Source organism: Ictidomys tridecemlineatus, chromosome 5 (assembly GCF_052094955.1).
Source record: "Ictidomys tridecemlineatus isolate mIctTri1 chromosome 5, mIctTri1.hap1, whole genome shotgun sequence".
In the NCBI taxonomy this organism is placed as follows: domain Eukaryota; kingdom Metazoa; phylum Chordata; class Mammalia; order Rodentia; family Sciuridae; genus Ictidomys; species Ictidomys tridecemlineatus.
Window position 1 is genome coordinate 47,029,206 of NC_135481.1, and position 20,892 is coordinate 47,050,097.

The 20,892-nt window shown below is 32.4% G+C and overlaps 2 protein-coding genes across 2 annotated transcripts; both read right to left on the minus strand.

Annotated features, from left to right (window-relative positions):
• Window positions 1–311: 311 nt before the first annotated feature.
• Window positions 312–4,253, minus strand: LOC144377634 (olfactory receptor 11H6-like). The gene is made up of 2 exons (XM_078049033.1): window positions 4,205–4,253; window positions 312–1,291 (listed from the first exon to the last, which is right to left on the minus strand). The coding sequence occupies exons 1-2, from the start codon at window positions 4,251–4,253 to the stop codon at window positions 312–314; spliced, it is 1,029 nt and encodes a 342-aa protein (XP_077905159.1).
• A 4,371-nt stretch (window positions 4,254–8,624) lies between these two features.
• Window positions 8,625–17,635, minus strand: LOC144377635 (olfactory receptor 11H6-like). The gene is made up of 3 exons (XM_078049034.1): window positions 17,587–17,635; window positions 13,518–14,458; window positions 8,625–8,801 (listed from the first exon to the last, which is right to left on the minus strand). Exons 1-3 carry the CDS (start codon window positions 17,633–17,635, stop codon window positions 8,625–8,627), a joined length of 1,167 nt encoding a protein of 388 aa, XP_077905160.1.
• Between the last annotated feature and the right edge of the window lie 3,257 nt (window positions 17,636–20,892).

Below are 20,892 nucleotides of genomic sequence, written 5' to 3' on the forward strand. Positions count from 1 at the left end.
GGATAGATTTTCTACTACATGTGTATATGTGCATCTGAGAACTATGAAATTTCTGAGACAAAAATATGAACTATGAAAATAACTCTGAAAGCAAGCCAGATAAGCTATCATTTTGCTTTGAATATTAATCTTTTATTTGGAAGAACTTTATTATCAATTTTTTATCTAATAAAATGAACAAAGGATTATAAGTAACTTTATAAACATTATAATAAACTTGAATGTTTCTCATCCTCTATAAGAAATTTTTCTACTTCCATAAATACAACAAAAATCAAAGTGTTAATTATTTATCTGTGCACACAGCTTCTTCAATAACCTTTGCCATGGCTGTTAGGAAACATCACAGTGCTGAACAGTTTTCTGAGGGCCTCCTTCATGTCCTTATTCCGTAAACTATAGATCAAGGGGTTGAAGAGTGGAGTTAACATGGAGTAGAACAAAGTCACAATTTTCTGCATCCCTGCTGGATTTCCTGCTGTGGGGCTCACATACACAACCATGAGGGAGCCATAGAATAGGGATACTACAGCCAGATGGGAGCCACATGTGGAGAAAGCCTTTCTCTGGCCTTCTGCTGAAGGGACCCTGAGTACAGCTCTGATCACCAAGGTGTAGGAACTGCTAATATAGAGGAAGGTGGAGAAAATGAGGACTGAGTTATAGATGGCACAGATAATTTCAGTTCCAGGAGCTGGTTCACAGGACAGCTTTATAAGTGGTCCTGGGTCACATAGAAAGTGATCAATTTTATTTGTACAACAAAACGGGAGCTGAGAAACTAGGTAAACAGGCAAGAGGAAACACAAGAAGCCACACACCCAGCAGCCAGCTCCGATTCTGAAGGAGTTTTGAACAGTCATGATTGTAGGGTAGTGCAGGGGTTTGCAAATTGCAAGGTACCTGTCAAAGGCCATGACAGACAAGAAGAAAGTCTCAGTGGTGCCCATGGAAAAGAAGAAGTAGAACTGGAGGAAGCATCCAGAGAAAGAAATGTCATGGCTCTCAGAGAGAAAATTGGCTAGCATATTGGGGACAGTAGAGTTGATATAACAGATCTCCAGGAAGGAAAAGTTGGCCAGCAGGATGTACATTGGCGTTTGTAGTCGATAGTTCCACCATACAGCACAGATAATGCACAGGTTTCCAATTAGGGTTAAGATGTATGTTCCAGAAAAGATTGAAAAAAGGAGGATCTGAACCTTCCAGGTGTAAGGGAAGCCCAAGAGGATGAAATTACTCACAGAGCTGGAGCAATTATTTACATTCAAATTTTTATTTGTTCCTAAAGCTGCAAAGATAAAAAAATTTCCATGTGAGAATTGATCTTATATAAGGTGACTTTTTAAGACAGATTCCTTCAGTGGGGTCACATTGGTATTCCTTTCAAAAATAACAGATTATTCATGCAGAGATATTTACATGATTTTCAGATACTCATAGCCCTACCCTAGACACACCAAACCCAATTTGAAAAGAGGAAGAGAGAGTCTGGAGCCAAAGGAAGTGTACCACCTATGTTTTGGTTTTGACAAAAACAAAAGAAAACTAAATGAAACAAAACAAAATATTCAATATTAGGTCATGTGGTGAATGAAAGGAGACAATAAATAAAGAGATATGTCATTATTTGTGACATACAAAGATATTACATTGATTGTGTTCAATATTCTTTGCTCTATTTGTGAGAGTAATACAAGCTTTCATACTGATTTAAGGAGAGCATCTTGATGAGTAATAGAATTAAAATAGACATGTAGGATAATTCATTTTAGCTTTGTTGTGTTAGGTTAAGACATTTCTTTCTTTGTACATTTGAGACTGCAATTTAAGTAAATATTGAGATGAAAAAATTTGAATGCTTAATAGGAGTTTCCACACATAAATTAATCTCATTAGTAAAAATGTATTCTTTTGAAATACTATGCATTATAAATAAAAATACTATTTGTTAAAGAAATATGGTTATTATTACATATTACTTGAAATATGGCGGGATAATTAGAACGATCTGGTTAAAAGAATTTGAGTCTGAAAATTTATTCTGAAAAATGAGCATTCAAGGTGGATGATATCCCATAATTTTCATTTCAGATCTAACCATAAATATTATTTGCTAATATTTTATCTCAATTTGTTATCCAATGTAATAATTGGGATGATTTGTAAAACCATCATCATCAATGAACCCTTTAAAATTAATATAAATATATGAGATATATGTAGTCAACCTCTTCAATACTTTGTAATTGGAATGAAGGGTGAGTGATCAACTCTCTTGTGGCTTTGGTATGGAAAGAGGTAAATAATCAATCATTATTACTTGATATTAGAGAGTCATGGTGGTCCACAAATGATTGGTGGTCTTTGAAGGAAAAATATTTCGAAACTAATTTCATAATAATGTTAAGACAACATTTAATTTTTCATTTTTCTTTTTTATTTATTATAACATTAGAGTTTTCAAGGCTTTGTTGTGAGTAGTATCACAGTATATCAACCAGATAAATAGGTAGGATTCAATAATTTTTATTGTATTAAGACAAATAGTAATTATATTGGCAAAAAGTTGTAAATTGCAACTCTTCTTAGTAAATTTGATGAAGTTATTTTTACATAGACCTCACATGCATAATTACTTTACATATGTTTAATTACTTAGTGCTACTATTTAAAATTAATTTATAAACAAATATTTTTTCAGGTTTAATTCCTAAATAATAAATATTATTGGCTATAATTTACATAAATAAAAGTTATGTGGGGTCCATTATAGTATGGAAGATTTTAAAGAGGTCCTGATACCAAGTATTTGATAACTATTCTCAATAAAACTATCCTTCAAAGAATAATTAAATGCCTTTCTTAGTCATTCATAGAAAAATAATATATGTTGGATAAGAGTCTCATGTAGTCCTTGGCATGTATTCATTATTCTTCTGGTATGTTTTATTGAAATGACTTTATTTGAATAGTATTATGAAAGGGTTTCATATGCAAATAATAATTTTATTTTGGAAAAGTAAACATTAGGGCAAAAAGCATATGTCAATTTAAATTCCCCATTCAATATTTTAGAATGTTAAAACCTTAACTTTCAAAACACTAACCAGGCAACAAAATAATAAAGCTATTCTATTTGTATCATTTTGCCTTTGGTACCAGGTCTTGAAGTCAGGAACATTTAGCCACTGAGCTACATGCACAGCCTGTTTTATATGTGGAAAGAATTTTTCTAAACTGGTTATTTTATCCAAATTTAAAGTAATCCTATATAATACAAGCTGATGCTTTTGATGAGTGAAGAACACACTGCAATTCAATGCCAGTCCAGTAAGCCCTCAACATTTCAATACCTTTGCTGATGATTTTGAATTTTCATTCACTCTACTTCTTTCTCTGTGTTTCTGTATCTATCTCTATTCTTGTGCCCACAAATTTCCATTTGCTTCATTGGTCTTCTTTCTCTAAGGGTCTTGTGTATATGTGTTTGAAGCCTTCAATAATTTTTTGTTTTATATTTTATTAAACTGTGACTATATTGTCTCCAGATTGCAAACAGCATCTGCCTAGTGTCTGTTTCTACAAACTATAATTAAAAGATAAAGAATATGATAGAAGAATGGACTAACATCAATGAATGTCCAAATGCAGAAAGAGCCACTGATCATCTGATAGATTTTATTAAGAAACTCAAACCAAATTCTGTAATAACATTGTTCTTCATAAAATCTCACCTCTATTCTATATGATGTTGTTTTTCATTAATTTTACAGTTGAGATAAGATAGTAAGAGAGATATTGAAATCAAATATATATATATCATTTACAAAAATATGTAAAATTTTGTTATGTTCACAAAGGCTATTCCTCTAAATTTGCAATCAAAATGTGAATAAAATTTCCTTGCCTGGTAGTCTCTAAAATAATCAGAAAGTCACAGGGTCCATGCAATATGTTGCTTAAAATTTTAGTAAAGGAAGATATTCCACACTTGTTTTAGGAATCCTTCATAGTTAGGGTACACACTCTATTCTATGGAGTAGAACACAAAAGTTAATGTGACAAGATCTCCAGCAAATTTAGCTCTCAGAAAAAACCTTGGCTTTGATTCTGAAGAAGCAGTGCTTTTTTAATTCACATACTGTGTGACAGAATATAAAACTAGAGCAGAGTGGAAGAAGGGTGGATCATTGATCATTACCTGAAGAAATAAGATGGGAATCATAGACACCTGTTTGATTGAATGCCATCTTCCACATCAGAATTCAAATTCCAGTCTCAGATCTCAGAGAAATGAAGTCATGTTTCAGGCATTACTGTGGGAACTCGTGAGGCTTTTTGGAGGAAGAACATTATGAGATTAATAAATTAAGTATGAGGCATTTGTGTCTACTAATGTAAGTTGAAAAGACAACAGGCAACTTGACATTTGGAAAGAGAATCATGATTTCTCATTGTCTAGGCAGAAAGAAATGAACCAGTGAAATAAGGAGCCTTTGTGCTGGCCATCTCTAGGGAGGGGGTCTGTAGAGAAGGAACATATAACAATATTTTAAAAAGCATAGTGTCATGTTCAGGACTTTATTAATTATGCTGAAATGTATTGAACATCTTTACTTACCTCTTATTCATTTCAAGGATTTTTCACTTGGTGTTTTTAAGTAGAAAAAAATACTCTTCTTTCTGATGATAAAGGGAAAATTGTGGCTCTAGCTGGGAGAATTGGTTCAAAGCTTGGAAAAATGTCTACAGGGTGTAGGTTAACACAGAAGTAATGTTGCAGTATGCACACCTTATGAAAGACGCATTTCTGTGTAATTTGGTGTAAATCACCACTGCATTACACCTTGTCACATTGAGAGACAATTTCATTGGTTGTTTTTTAAAATAAGACATTTATGACAATTTTTCAAGAATCTAAATATGTTGTTAATATACAGTTAGCTCTTCAACTTATGCTAAGGTTATACCCTGATAATTCAACTGATATGATAAAAACAAAGTTAAAAAATATATACAATATGCCTAACCTACCCAAATTGCTTACACTACTCTACTTTTATTCTACAGCTGGGTAAAATCATTCAATAAATGCCCATAATGTTACAAAATGTTGAGTGTTTAATGTAATTCATTGAGTACTGCAAGAGATAAACAGAATAGCTGTATGTATATATTTTCGTACGATGGCAAAGTTGAAACATCATTAAATTGAACCATCCATAAGGGATTATCTGTATTTTAATGGCTCTCTAGTATAGCACTACCTTTGTACAGATATACAATTATTTATTTAATAATTCCCTAATTGTTTAGCTATTAGCTAAAATGGTTCTAAATACATTAACTAAGATCTATAGTAGAATATCATTAAATGATAAAATATGATCAAGTGAGATTTATTCCTTTATTTTAAATTATCCAGCATCACACCACTTTTCATTAGCATATATGAATATAACTTTCAGTCACTTATTATTAGAAAAAATATAGGGAGATTTTAATAGATATAGAAGTAGCATTAGATAAAATTAATTGCTTACATTTCTACTTTAGTAAACTGAGAATTCTAAATCTGGAGATTGAAAAGATTATTGTCCACTCTCCTTCCCTCTTTGTTAAATCTCTTCCTTGACAATTCTTCACTATTTTTAAATCAGCTTTCATCTCCTTTTCATACTCTGAACTTCCCAGGGTGGTACAAAGGTAAGCAGGTGAGGAATGAAAAACAGTACTGCCTCTCAAACTGTTCCCTTAACTTACTCTGAGCACTCAGAAGTACATATTAAGCACAGAAAGAAAGAATCATTCCTAAAGCAATTTGACAAAGCCTATATTTGCTGTGGAAAGGGGGACTTATATGATGAGTCTCAAGTTACAAGTAAGCATATAATCTATAATAATTACCTGATTTAAAGATGATATCCTGATATCATAGCAGATCGGCCTATGCCCCTGAGATATGTGAAATATCTGATATTTGTTTCTGAATTGAATTTTCTATCATTGCAAACCTTTCCAGAATAAATTTTTAGTAGTTCTTTCCTCACGTTTTGGAATAAGTGACATAGAAGATAGATAATAACAAAAGCAGAATATCAATGGTAATTGCTATAACATTAATATATAGTTGCAAGGGAACAATTTAACATTAAGAAATCATCTTGATATTTTGTTTGATGTTTTTCTTTTTTTATTGTGTGTGTGTGTCTGGTTCTAGGGATTGAACTCAGGGCCTTCTAAATGCAAGCAAGCACTATACCAACTGACCTATATCTTCTGCTCTCATCCTGATTTTTATCAGTTTTTAAAACTATTACTATTTAATAATTGTGGAAATTATATTATTTAATGCTATATTTAGGATACCTAATTAAACAGTCATTTGCTTTTTAATTGTTAAGATCTGGTCTGAAATATCGCTCCTACTTGTTGAACTGTAACATTGATTTTAATCTATTTCTGTTTCTATTTCCTCATCTGACAAAAAAAAAAAAAGAATACTCAATCTATAGGAATGCTGTAAGAATGAACTACAAAATAACTACAAAACTTTTGGTAAAGTAAAACTTAATAATATTAATTAATTCCCATCTTTAAGTTGTACAGTTTTCAAAGCTTTTTGGCAATAATTTTAACATATAACCAAGTTTTAGTCAGCTTTTTTTTTTGCTGCTATGACTAAAACATCTGACTAGAACAATTTGAAGGGAGGAAAATTTATTTAAGGGCTCACAATTTCAGAGATCTTAGTCCATAGAAGGCCAGCTCCATTCTTCAAGGCTGGAGATGAGGCAGAACATCATAGAGGAAGAGTGTGGCAGAAGGAAACAGCTTACATGGTGATAAGGAAACAGAGAGAGAAAGAGAGAGATCTTCACTTGTGAGACAAATAAATACCCCAAAGCCACATCCTAATTCCCACCTCCTCCAACCACACCCTACCACTTCAGTTGCCATGCAGTTAAACTCCATCAGGGGATTAATTCACTGATTGGGTTAAGACTCTCACAACCCAATCATTTCTCTGCTGAATCTTCTTGCATTATCTCACAAAGGAGCTTTAGGGAGACACCTTATGTCCAAAACATAACAGATAATTACACATATATCTTACATGCCTCTGTTTAATATGTATTGTATTCTTTTATCCACTCATCTTTTCAAGGACACTTAGATTATTTCCATAAATTGACTACTATTAACCATGGGGATCAATGTTGCACTGAACATGAGAATGCAGTTATCTCTTTGAATACTAATTTCATGTGCTTTGTGTATATAGGCTGGTATGGCTGGAACATATTGTTATTCAATTTAAATGTTCAATTCGATTTAAAGTTCTGTTTTATGCACTAAATGTACCAATTTACATTCCCACCAATTTTGTTTAAAAGAGTCTCCTTTCTATTTAATCTGGTCAACATTTTTTAAATTATTTTTAATATTTTTGTAAAAATCCTTCTAAGAGATGTAAAATGAAGTTTCTCTGTGGTTTTGATTTGTCTTTGCCTGATGGTTAGCATTGTTAAGCATCTTTTCATATAACTGTTGGCCATTTGTATATATTTTTTCAAAAAATATCTATTCGATTCTTTTCATAGCTTTCAATTGGGTTACATGTTTTCTGTTTTTCACATATAGTTGCTTGTGTTCAGTACATACTTCGGATATTAACAACTTATCAGATGCAAGGTTTGAAAATATTTTCTTGAATTATATAGCTTATCTTTTCATATTGTTTCTTGCTTCATTGTGAATAAGCTGCTTAATTATATATAGACTCAATAGTTTATTTCAATGCTTTTTTGTCTGTATTTTGGTTTATAGCCATAAATATATTGCAAGAATAATGTCAAGGAACTTTATTTACTCAGGTGATTTTTTATTTCTGTTGTTATCAGTGTTTAATGCATTTTGGTTGACTTTGGGGTATAGTGTAAGAAAAAATTTCATTTTCAACTTTTTTGCATGTGAATTTCTATGTCCCAACACCATTTATTGAAATAGAATACTTTCTTCATCGTGTATTCTTGTGCTCTTGTCTGAGTTGACTGTACACTCATGAGCTTATATCTGGGCTCTCCATTCTTATTTTATTTGTTTATGGGCCTGTTTTTATGTCAGTACTGTGCTGTTTAGATTTCTAGTGCTTTGGAATATAATTTGGAATCACAAAATGCGATGCTTCCACCTTTGCTCATTTTCAGGTTTGCTTTATTTATTCAGTCTTTTAGTGGTTCCATTCAATTTTAGGATTGTAAGTTGTCTATCTGTAAAAAATGTCACTGGAACTCTGAATGGGATTTTATTGAATCTGTAGATATGGGTGGGAGGTAGTGTGATATTTTAACAATATGATTTTTTTCCAATTATGAATATAGGATAACTTCAAATTACTTGTGTTTTTTCCCATTTCCTTATACACTGCTTTATAGTTTATCATGTATTGATCTTTAACTTCCTTCCCTCATGACTGAACACAAACAAATATGTTACCATTTCTATTTTTGTATATACTTAGTTTATGTGTGTTTTTAAAAAATGTTTTTCTTACAAAATAATAACAAACTAGTGGAAATTTAGACAATATAGGAAACAATACTGAATGAAGATTTTCATCATTGAGTTGGATTCATCCGTGCAAATTCAGCATCACATGTATATTTTCTGTGTTCAATGTACAAACTGTTATTGTGCTCTCTCCTCTGACAGTGGGGAGAGGTCTCTATTCTGGAAGTATTAGACAGAACTCTGACCTTGGTTAGGAATTTCTCCAAGTGCCATGTTTTTAACCTGTTTTTTGATAGTGTGATATTTACGGAGAATTAAAAAAATTGTCATAACAACTGTTTTTTAAGACAATTGTCTTTTGTCTGGGGAGGGGGTTGGTGGTAGAGGTGTTCAGGTGTTTTCATTTATGAATAAAAATGTGTTTTTCTCTTATGCTTCTTTCATTTCAGTTATTGCTTTTGCTCATAAAACTTTGTTTACTATTTTCTTTCTTTTTTATTGTTCTTTTTAGGTATACATGAGGACTCATTTTGACATAAAAATAGAAGCACAGAATTTAATTTGCTCTAAATCAGTCTCCAGTATTTCCCCTGACCACCACCACAAAAAAAAAAAAACGCTTCTTTTTCTGTTTTCAGTTTTAATCAGACTATTCCTGTATTTTTTTCCTCAATGGATCATCAGAAAATAATCTCTAATGAATGTACAATTCATCAGAAATTCATTGTAAGATAACAAGATCAACATTAAGGGAATTGTCCAGAGATTTTAGTTCTTACATTTGCTATTCATTGATGTGAAAGTACAACATTTACTTTTTGTGTTATTCAGACGATTTGTGTTCCCTCTTTGGATACATAGGATTATATTCGTATGTTCTCTCTAGTCGCAAGTTGCTGCCACTAACTGACATTTTCTTGAAATTTTAAGGTATCCTGAATCACTATTCTTGCAAGTAGGATCAAAAGACAAGCATAAGAAAGGAAAATAATCTTCCAAAAAATACATATTGACTCCTTCACTCCAATGTTCTTTTAGTGGTTCCATTCAATTTTAGGATTGTAAATTGTCTATTTGTAAAAAATGTCACTGGCCTTCACCATGGTAACTATGGCTATCATAAGACTTGTTAAAAAGATAAAACACAATTTTCTGTAGTTGCTATATTTTCTCTCATATACAAATGTGATATAGACAGAGGAATAAATGCATAGTTGGGAATAAGTCTGTGCATATTCACAGAAGAGAAACTTCATAGAATTGTGTTTTATTAAGTAGAATTAGTAGTGCAATAGTATTCAAATGCTGTTACATTAATTCTCCAGAAATCAATAATGTGTAACATCAAATATTATAGATGACATGTTATAGTCCATTTACCTTAAGGAACAATTCATTGTGTTTCTGGAATGTGTAAACAGCTTTGGAATAACAAAGTTCTCTGAAATCCAGGTATTTAAGGGTAGAAAGATGCAAGTAAGATGTGGTTGTGGACTTAAAGGCAACTTTTTCTCCTTTTTCAAAAGATATGGAAAATTATACATGTTTATTAGGAACCATGTGATAACTTCTTGATAAAATGAACTTCTACATACCTTTTGAAGGTGAGTCATTGAGTTTAAACAACATTTATAGAAAAATTCAACCCATCCAATTATTTTGCTGATACTATGTTAAAATATTATTGAATATTTGGTTATTATAATCTGGCTTTGTGTTTCTTGCCTTACTCTCTATGGATCCAGGAAGTTCATCTTAAAAAGAGATCCTACATTTCTCCCTTAGAATTCCCCAAATCTCTTCAGAGAGCCCTCATAGTTGTCTCCACTTCTTTGTTGTTTGGATTACAGATGACTGGATTCAACAGAGCTCAGAACTTCTTCACACTGATGCAGAAGGAGCATGGTACAGCAGACCCAAGCTGGCCAGTGTGAGGTGAGGCTGGAGTCCTCCATACTGTTGCTCTTTTTCCTCTTGAACATCCACCCACCTGTGAGCAGACTTCTATTCTCCTCACTTTCCAGGAAAGCCTTTCTGAAAAAGATGAAGTTTAATGATATGACTGTCTCTGTCCATGACCTGCTGCAACTGGAACTTACTGTACCAGAGGAGGCTTGCAAGTCCCTTGAGGGGCAAAGGCAAGGAGGAATGTTCTGGGTCTTAGTGGACCTGTCACATTCTAAAAGGGCCACTTATCATAGATTGAGCAAGAAAGGTGCATGAGTACAAATGACAATTCTTCCACATTTAAGTTTTCTTGACTTCTGCCTTAATTCCCCTGTTATATTCCATTTGTCTTTCTACAAATGCATTGTGTGAGTAAGCCTTTTTGAACAATCCCTGCAATTAGGTGTTGTCTGCATTGCAGCTGTCTTTATACTCATGCAGAACAACAATTACCTGGTTATGGTGGAGGATGGCCCCTGTGCATAAACTCAGTTCTGGATCTCACCGTAATCAATTAATACAGATAACATGGGCAGAGTACTACTGTGCAGCAGAGGATGACTCAGTGTGTGTGTGTGTGTGTGTGTGTGTGTGTGTGTGTGTGTGTGAGTGTGTGTGTGTGTGAGTGTGTGTGTGTTTGTGTGTGTGTGTGTGTGTTGCATCAGAACATTCAGTAAGTACAATGACTAATGACACAGAAAAGAGAGATAAGATTGAAAGCCATGAATTCTCCACTTTATATGGATTAAAGTAAAGAGAAAAATAGGACCAAGAATGAACTTTGCTTAAAAAGCTGGCTTCTCTTTCCCTCTAGATCTGTTTCATAATCAGTAAAGCAAGGTGGTTGCATTTAGTCTCTGAGTTTCTTAGTAGGCCCCAAATTTAATGGGCTCTTGATAATGGTTCTATTGTTCTCTTTTATGAATCTACACTTTTAGCCACATTTGGAGATTTTATTAATTATTTGCCTATTTGATTGAAATTTTGATGAAATTTTTTGTCAGATACAGTTTGTATGACAGATAGTTGAAAAATAAAGAGACAACATACAGAATGGGAAATATTATTTGTAAACTATGCATCTGACTATGAGGATTCATATCTATAATACATAAGAACTCAAAAACTCAACAGAAAAAAATGAAACAAAACAAGTAAGTTGACTTTGAATGGGCAGTATATGCCAGCAACCTTGGGGGCATGCCTGTTATCTCAGCAACTTGAAAGAAGAGTCAGGACAATGAGAATCAGAAGTTGAAGAACCGCCTGGACAACTTAGTGAGACTCTGTTACACACACACACACACACACACACACACACACACAAAATGGGGATAGATATTGTAGCTCTGTAGTATCTGTAGTTTGATGTTCCTGGATTTAATCATTAGAATCACCAATTAAAAAAATTACACAACTAGGCAATTGATCTAAATAGACATTTCTCAGTAAATAAAAGACATACAAAGGTTCAACATTACTAATCATAAGGAAAATGTAAATAAAACAACAATAAAATATTTTCTTGCTCCAGTAAATAGAAGAAGACTAAAGTTATCTAATGCTGTTGAGGATGTGTCAAAGAGAACCATTGTAAATTTTTGATGGAGATGCAAATTATTACAATTACTTTAGAAAATGAGTTGGAAATTTCTGAAAAAATGTTGAAAATACAAGTACCATATTGTTCAGTAATCGCATTCCTGGTTATATGTCCAAATGAAATAAAGTCAGTGTGTTGAAGAAACATCTGCATGCCAATGTTCATTGAAGCACTGTTACCTTGTGTTAGACCTTGTTTTATTAAATGTAACACCAAAATTACATCTGAAAAAATAAAAGTTAAGCAGATTATTCTAACTTCAACAAAATACAAAGCTTCAAAATACATAATTTAGAATATAAAGATAGCCCCCAGTTTGGGAGAAAATTTTTCAAGTTATACATTACTAAAATAATGACAAGATATACATCATGTTATGAAGGTGGATATATCATAATTGCAATGATGAGAAGATGACTAAATTGAAAGAGGCTCAGAAGTTTAAAATATTTCTTCAAAGAGGACTCTTCAGTTTGCAAGAAATACATAAAATGGGGATCAGCACATCAGTCATTAGGGAAATGCCCATGAAAATCACAATAAAATGCCACTCTGCACTGACTGAGATGGCAAAAGTTAAAAAGACACAAGAAAACTAGTGTTGGCAAAATACAGGGAAACAGAAATTCCTGTACATTGTGAAAATTGAGTTTTGAGAATAATTGGTCATAGTGTTTCTGAGAATGGTCAGACAATTCCTCAAAATGCTGCATAGAAAATTAACATAAAATCTAGTTATTTCATTCCAAAATACATGTTTTAAGGAAGTGAAAACATATGTTCCTATTCACAAAAAAACTTGTTCATGCTTTATTTATGACATCACTGAAGCAGACTCATTAAATGTCTATCAAAGGTGAGGGGAAAAGAAAAGTGGTTACATTGTCTTTGAATTGAATGTTATTCAATTACAAAAAGGGTTGGTTTGCAGCATGAGGAAAATTCCTGCTAAAAGTTTGAGTCACTAGTGTTCTTCAGAAGATTGGAAGAAGGCAAATCCAACAACTTCTGTAATAAAAACACTACCCTAGAATTTCTATGCAAATTTATAATATATTAATTTCACCTCAGGAAAAAGTTTTAGGAAGAAATGTAAATGTAGGAAGATTGTCTACATGTGTGTATGTGTGTATCTGAGAACACTGAAATTTTTGAGAGAAAAGTATTAACTAGTATTAACTCTGAAAGCCAGCAAGATAAGTTATCATTTTCCGTTGACTATAGTCTTTTACTTGGAAAAACTTTATTATTAACTTTTTATCTAATAAAATGAAGAAATGAATATAGTTAACTTTATAAACAGGTTTTAGAACTTGATTATGTTCCCACTCCCAATAAAGATATTTTTCTAGTTCTGTAAATACAAACAAAAAATCAAAGTGCTAATTATTTATTTGGGTACATAGCTTCTTCAACAACCTTTGCTATGGCTCTGTGGAAATTTCACAATTCTGAACAGTTTTCTCAGGGCCTCTTTCATCTCTTTATTTCGTAAACTATAGATCAAGGGGTTGAAGAGTGGAGTTAACATGGAGTAGAACAAAGTCACAATTTTCTGCATCCCTGCTGGATTTTCTGCTGTGGGGCTCACATACACAACCATGAGGGAGCCATAGAAGAGGGATACTACAGCCAGATGGGAGCCACATGTGGAGAAAGCCTTTCTCTGGCCTTCTGCTGAAGGGACCCTGAGTACAGCTCTGATCACCAAGGTATAGGAACTGGTAATGAAGAGGAAGGTGGAGAAAATGAGGACTGAGTTATAGATGGCACAGATAATTTCAGTTCCAGGAGCTGGTTCACAGGACAGCTTTATAAGTGGTCCTGGGTCACATAGAAAGTGATCAATTTTATTTGCACAACAAAATGGGAGTTGAGAAACTAGGTAAACAGGCAAGAGGAAACACAAGAAGCCACACACCCAGCATCCAGCTCCCATTCTGAAGCAGTTTTGAACAGTTATGATGGTGGAATAGTGCAGGGGTTTGCAAATTGCAAGGTACCTGTCAAAGGCCATGACAGACAAGAAGAAAGTCTCAGTGGTGCCCATGGAAAAGAAGAAATAGAACTGCAGGAAGCATCCAGAGAAAGAAATGTCATGGCTCTCAGAGAGAAAATTGGCTAGCATATTGGGGACAGTAGAGTTGATATAACAGATCTCCAGGAAGGAAAAGTTGGCCAGCAGGATGTACATTGGCGTTTTTAGTCGATAGTCCCACCATACTGCACAGATAATGCACAGGTTTCCAATTAGGGTTGAGATGTATGTTCCAGAAAAGATTGAAAAAAGGAGGATCTGAATCTTCCAGGTGTAAGGGAAGCCCAAGAGGATGAAATTACTCACAGAGCTGGAGCAATTATTTACATTCAAATTTTTATTTGTTCCTAAAGCTGCAAAGATAAAAGATTTCCATGTGAGAAGTGATCTTACATAATGTGACTTTTTAAGACAGATTTCTTGAGTGGGGTCACATTGGTATTCCTTTCAAAAATAACAGATTATTCATGCAGAGATATTTACATGATTTTTCAGATACTCATAGTCCTACCCTAGACACACCAAACCCAATTTGAAAAGAGGAAGAGAGGGTCTGAAGTCAAAGGAAGTTTACCACCCATATGTTGGTTTTGACCAAAACAAAACAATACAAAACAGTAGATACAATTTTAGGTCAAGTGGTGAATGAAAGGAGAAAATAAATATACTAAAGAGATAAATCATTTTTTGTCACATACAATGATATTACATTGATTGATGTTCAATATTCTTTGCTCTATTTGTGAGAGGAATACTTGCTCCCATACTGATTTGAGGATAATATCTCAGTGTATCTATAGAATTAAAATATATGCATTGGATAATTCATTTTAGCTTTGTTGTGTTAAGTTAAAGATTTTCTTTCTCTGTACATTTCAGACCGCAATTTAATTAATAATTGAGGTGAAAAATATTGAATGATTAATAGAATTTTGACATTCATCTCATTGGTAAAAAATATATTTTCTTAAACTATTTTATATAATAAGTAAAAATATTATTTTTAACAAATATGGTTATGGTAACACATAACTTCATACATTGCAAAGATAATAAGAAGGAATGGATAAACAAATTAAATCTAAAAATTTCTTGCAGAAAAATGGGCATGTCTGCTATTTGTAGTTCAAAGAGTGGGAAGTCCCACAATGTCATTTCAGGTCTAATCATAAATATTATTTGCTAATATTTATCTTAATTTGTTCTCCAAATAATAATTAGAATTCTTTGTAATATCATAATCATCATAATTTAATCCTCTAAATAAAATGAATATAAATATATGAGATATATCATATTTTGTCAGCCTCTTGAATACTTTGTAATTGGAATGGAGGGTGAGTGATCAACTTTAATCTGGTTTGTATAGCAAAATGTAAATAGTCAATGCTGATAGTAGAGAGAATTAGTTTTCAAAGTGTGGTCCAGGAATGGTTCGTGGTCTTTGAGAGTCTTTCAGGGAAAATAGATCAAAATTATTATTATTTTACATCAAAATTAGTTTTATAATAATGTTAAAATAATATTTGGTTTTCCATTTTGCATTTTTTCTTTATTATTAAATTGGAGTTTTCAAGGCTAATGATACATGATATCACAAGAGACCAACCAGAGAAGTAGATATGATACAAAAATCTTTACTGTATTAAGACAAAAACAGTAATGATATTGGCAAAAAAGTTGTAAATTGAAACTCTTCTCAGTAATTTGGATGAAGTCACTTTTACATAAAATAGTCATCATTTTTCTCTATATATGCCTAATTAATTACTGCTGTTATTTTAAAATTAATTTATAAGCAAATATTCCCAAGGTTTAATTTCCAAATAATAAATATTATTGGCAATAACTCACATAAATGCAAGTTCTGTGGTGTCCTTGAGAGTTTTTAAGTTATAAGCATGTCCTAAAATCAAATATTGGATAACAACATTCCTAGAAAAATCTTACCCTCTAAAGAATAATTAAATGCTCTTCCTAGTCATCATAGCAAACAGTATCTGGGGTAAGAGTTTCATGTAGTCCTTTGCTTGTTTTCATTTTTCCTTTATTATTTTTTATTGACATTCCCTATTTGAGCAGTATTATAAATGGGTTTCATATGCAAATAGCAATTTTAGAAAGGTAATCTTTTGGAGATAAAGCATATGCCAATTTAAATTCCCCATTCAATATTTCAGAATGTTAAGACTTTAACATACAAAAAATTAACCAACCAATAAAATAATAATATTATTCTAGTTGTATCATATTGCTTCATTTTAGTTTTACCATAGCATAGAGACATGGAAGTTAAATGAAAATAAATTGACTCATTCTTAAAATATTCACCATGTGTCTATTAATTCCAACCCTGGAACTCAGAAATGTAGATTTTTTAAAAGTTTTTTAATAGTTCTGTAATTTGAAAAGCAATTTTTTTTCATATCAGGAATCAAACCCACAAGCATTTAACCACTAAGCCAAATCCCCAGCCCTTTTTGTATGTGGAAATAATTTTCCTGAACTAATTATTTTATCCAATTTTCAAAGCAACCATTTATAATGCAGACTGATGCTCTTTATGAGTGAAGAAGAGACTGCAATTCAATACCAGTCAATGAAGCCCTCGATATTTCAATATTCTATTTGCTGATGATTTTGAATTTTCATTAACTCCACTTCGTTTTACATGTTTGAAGATCTGTCTCTATCCTTGTGCCCACATATTTCTATTTGCTTTATTGGTCTTTCTCTAAGGGTCATGTATAGTTTTGTTTGTACCATTCCATATTTTTTTTGTCTTATATTTCGTTCAACTGTGACTCTATTTTCTCCAGATTTCAAACAGCATCTGCCTGGAATCTGTTTCTATAAATTATAATTAAAAAACTAAGAATATGTTAAAAGATTGGACTAATATCAATCAGTATCTCAATGCAGAAAAAGCTACTGATCATCTGAAAGATTTCTCCAAAAAAAAAAAACTCAAACCACGTTCTGTAATAACATTGTCCTTCATAAAATCTCAACTCTATTCTATATGATGTTGTTCTTCCTTAATTTTACAGTTGAGATAAAAAAGTAAGATAGATACTGAAATCAAATATGAATAACTTACAAATATATGTAAAATTCATTATGTTCACAAAGGCTGTTCCTCTAAATTTTCAATCAAAATGTGAATAAAATGTCCTTGTTTATTAGTCCCTAAAATTATCAGAAAGTCAAGGGGTTCATGCAATGTTGTTTTATATTTTAGTAAAGGAAGATATGTCCACACTCATTTTAGGAGCCTTTCCATATTTAGGGTACAAACCCTGTCATATATAGTAGAATACAAAAGGTGATGTGAGAAGAGCATCAAGAAATTTAACTCTGAGATAAAACCATGGCTTTTATGTGGAAGAAGTGATGATCTTATAATTCACATACTATGTGGTAGAACATAAAACTAGAGTAGAGTGGAAGAAGGGCTGAAATCCGGTGGATTATACCTTACCTGAAAAGACAAGATGGGAATCATAGACACCTGTATGACTGAATGCCATCTTCCACTTCAGAGTTCAAATTCTGATCTCAGATCTCAGAGAAATAAAGTCATGCTTCAAGCATTACTGTGGGAACATGGGAACTGCTGTAGAGGCTTTTTGGAGAACATTATGAGATTAATTAATTAAGTATGAGGTGTTTGGTCTGCTAATGTCAGTTGAAAAGACAACACGCAACTTGACAATTGAAAAGAGAATGATGATCTCCCATTGTCTAGGCAGAATGAAATGAACCAGTAAAATATGAACTGGTCATCTCTGGGGAGTGGCTCTGTAGAGAGGGAACTTACAACAGTATTTTTATGGAGCATGGTGTTATGTTCAGCACTTTCCTCAGCATGCTGAAATATATCAAATATCTTTACTTACCTCTTATTCTTTTTCAAGGATTTTTCACGTAGCTTATGAAAAGAAATAGAATCAAATAAATTATTTGGCTGGGTGTAAGTTTGGTTTTAGTAGAAGGAAAGCACTCTTTTTCTGGTGAAAAAGGGAAAATTTTGATTCCAGCAATGAGATTTGTTGCCCAGCTTGGAAAAATGTCCACAAGTTGCAGGTTATTCGAGAGAGGTTACATTCCAGTGTACTACTCAACCTTATTAAAGACTCATTTCTATGTCATTTGGTGTTAATTACCTTGTATACACACCACTACAAGATGACCACTGTCTCTTTGGGACATGCTTTCATTAGCTGTTTTTTTAATGACAAATACATTTATGAAAATTTCCCAAGCATCTAAATATATAGTTAATATACAGATAATTCTTCAACTTATGATGAGGTTATACCCTGATAAGCCCACTATAAGTTGAAAACAAAGTAAAAAAAGCACAATATGCCAAGTCTACTCAACATAGCTTACTCTAGCCTATTTCAAAATTTGCTCAGCACTCTTATATAACTCTACAATTGGGTAAAATTATCCAATAAAAGCCTGTTTTATTATAAAATGTTGAATATTTAATGTAATTAATTGAGTACTGCAAGAGATAAACAGAGTCACAGTACTTGTACTTTCATATGATGTCAAAGTTGGGTTAGGGAGTATTTGCATGTTAATGGCTCTGTAGTACAGCACTACTTTCCTACAGATTTATAGCAGTTTATTTAATAATTCCTTAATTGTTTAACTATTAGCTATGATTACCAAAGTGTTTCTAAATACATTAACTCATATCTCTTGTAGAATATCCCTAAATAGTAGAATTTGATCAAATAGGATTTATTTCTTTATTTTTTACATTATCCAACATTTTACCATTTTCAATAGCATATATCACTATAATTTTGGTTATTTATTACTAGAAAAATATAGGAAGATTTTAATAGATATAGAAGTAGCATTAAATAAAATTAATTCAGATAAAATTCAGAATGAACCAAAAACAAAAGGCAATTTCTGAATTTGTTAAATGCTTGCATTTTCAAAAACAATTGGCAAAATCATACTTCAGTAGTAAAACACATACAACAGAAATGCTTTTAATTAAATTAAAGAGAAATAAAAAAGATCACAATTACAATCAGTGTTTCTATTCCAAGTGATTCACTACCCTTAAAGAACTGGGTTCAATCCTCAGCACCACATAAAAATAAAGAAATAAAATAAAGGTACAAAAAAAATAGAAAGATTATATTTCCATGACCTGCAGACTTTGTAAAGTGAACGTAACTTGTTGGTCAATCAAGTGGAGGACAATTTTTAAAATTCCACTTTTTGGGGGCTGGGGATGTGGCTAAATTGGTAGAGCGTTTGTCTGGTATGTGCAGGGCGCTGGGTTCGATTCTCAGCACCACATAGATATAAGATAAAGATGTTGTGTCCACCGAAAACTAAAACGTAAATATTAAAAAAGTTCTCTCTCTCTCTCCCTCAAAAAAATTCCACTTTTTTTCAAAATGTATTTTATATGTCAATAATACATAAGACTTTTACATATTTATACAGTGTAGTGTGATATTGATTACTATATGTAATTATGGGATCACAATTACTAGCTCACTCATCATCTTAAACATTTATTATTTCTTTCAAAATCTCAGTTATTTTGAAATATGAATCTAATTATTGTCAACCATTTACCCTACCTTGCTATAGGAGATTAGAAGTTATTTCTACTATCTAATCACACTCCTGTACCCATTAATCATCCAAGCTCCATCCCCTTCTCCCCAATATTCTTCCCAGTCTCAGGTAATCACTGTTCTACTCTCTGCATTTAGGGGATTATGTTTATTTAAGTTTCTACATATAAATGATAATATGCAGAGCCTGTCTTTCTGTGCATAACTTAATTCACATAACAGAATGTCTTTATTCTTTTTTAGAGTTAAATAATAATTCATTTTGTATAAATACCACATTTTGAAGTCCATTCATCTATTGATGGATCCCTAACTGACAACATTTCTTGGATAAAGTGAATAGTACTGCAATAAACATGGAAATAGAGACATGTCTTCAAGATACTGATTTTCTTTTTTTTTCTTTTTTTTTTTTTGAGAGAGAGAGAGAGAGAGAGAGAGAGAGAGAATTTTTTAATATTTATTTTTTAGTTTTCGGCGGACACAACATTTTTGTTTGTATGTGGTGCTGAGGATTGAACCCGGGCTGCATGCATGCCAGGCGAGCACGCTACCACTTGAGCCACATCCTCAGCCCCTACTGATTTTCTTTCTATTGAATATATACCCAGTAGTGGAATTGTTGTATCAAATTATCTATCTTGTTTCTTGAGAAATTTCTGTACTGATCTCCATAATAGCTATACTTATTTTTAGTCTCAGCAATAACATATGAGAATTCCCCTTTCTCTGCATCCTCACCAGCATTGTTTTTTGTCTTTGTGATAGTAGAAATTCTAATTTGAGTAAGACAATATCTCAGTTGAGACAATATCTGATATGTTTCTGATTTGCATTTTCCTATTGAGATGGCAATATGATTTTCATCTGTTATTGTGTTAATGTGTTGTCGTTCATTGGTTAATTTGCACATTCAGAGCCATCATTATATCTCAAGGATAGATTTTACGTGACCATGTGTAGTTGAACTCAATTTGCTAGTATATTTTGAAGATATTTCCATATATATTCTTCAGAAATATTGGCCAATTGATCTCAAATTGAAACCTCCTATAATTTTGTGTCTTTTTACCAGTATCTTTTAAACCCCTTTTATTCACCCAACTTCTCCAGCCTCTGGTAACCAAAATTCTAGTATTTGTATGAGACCAATGTTTTTAGATTCTGCA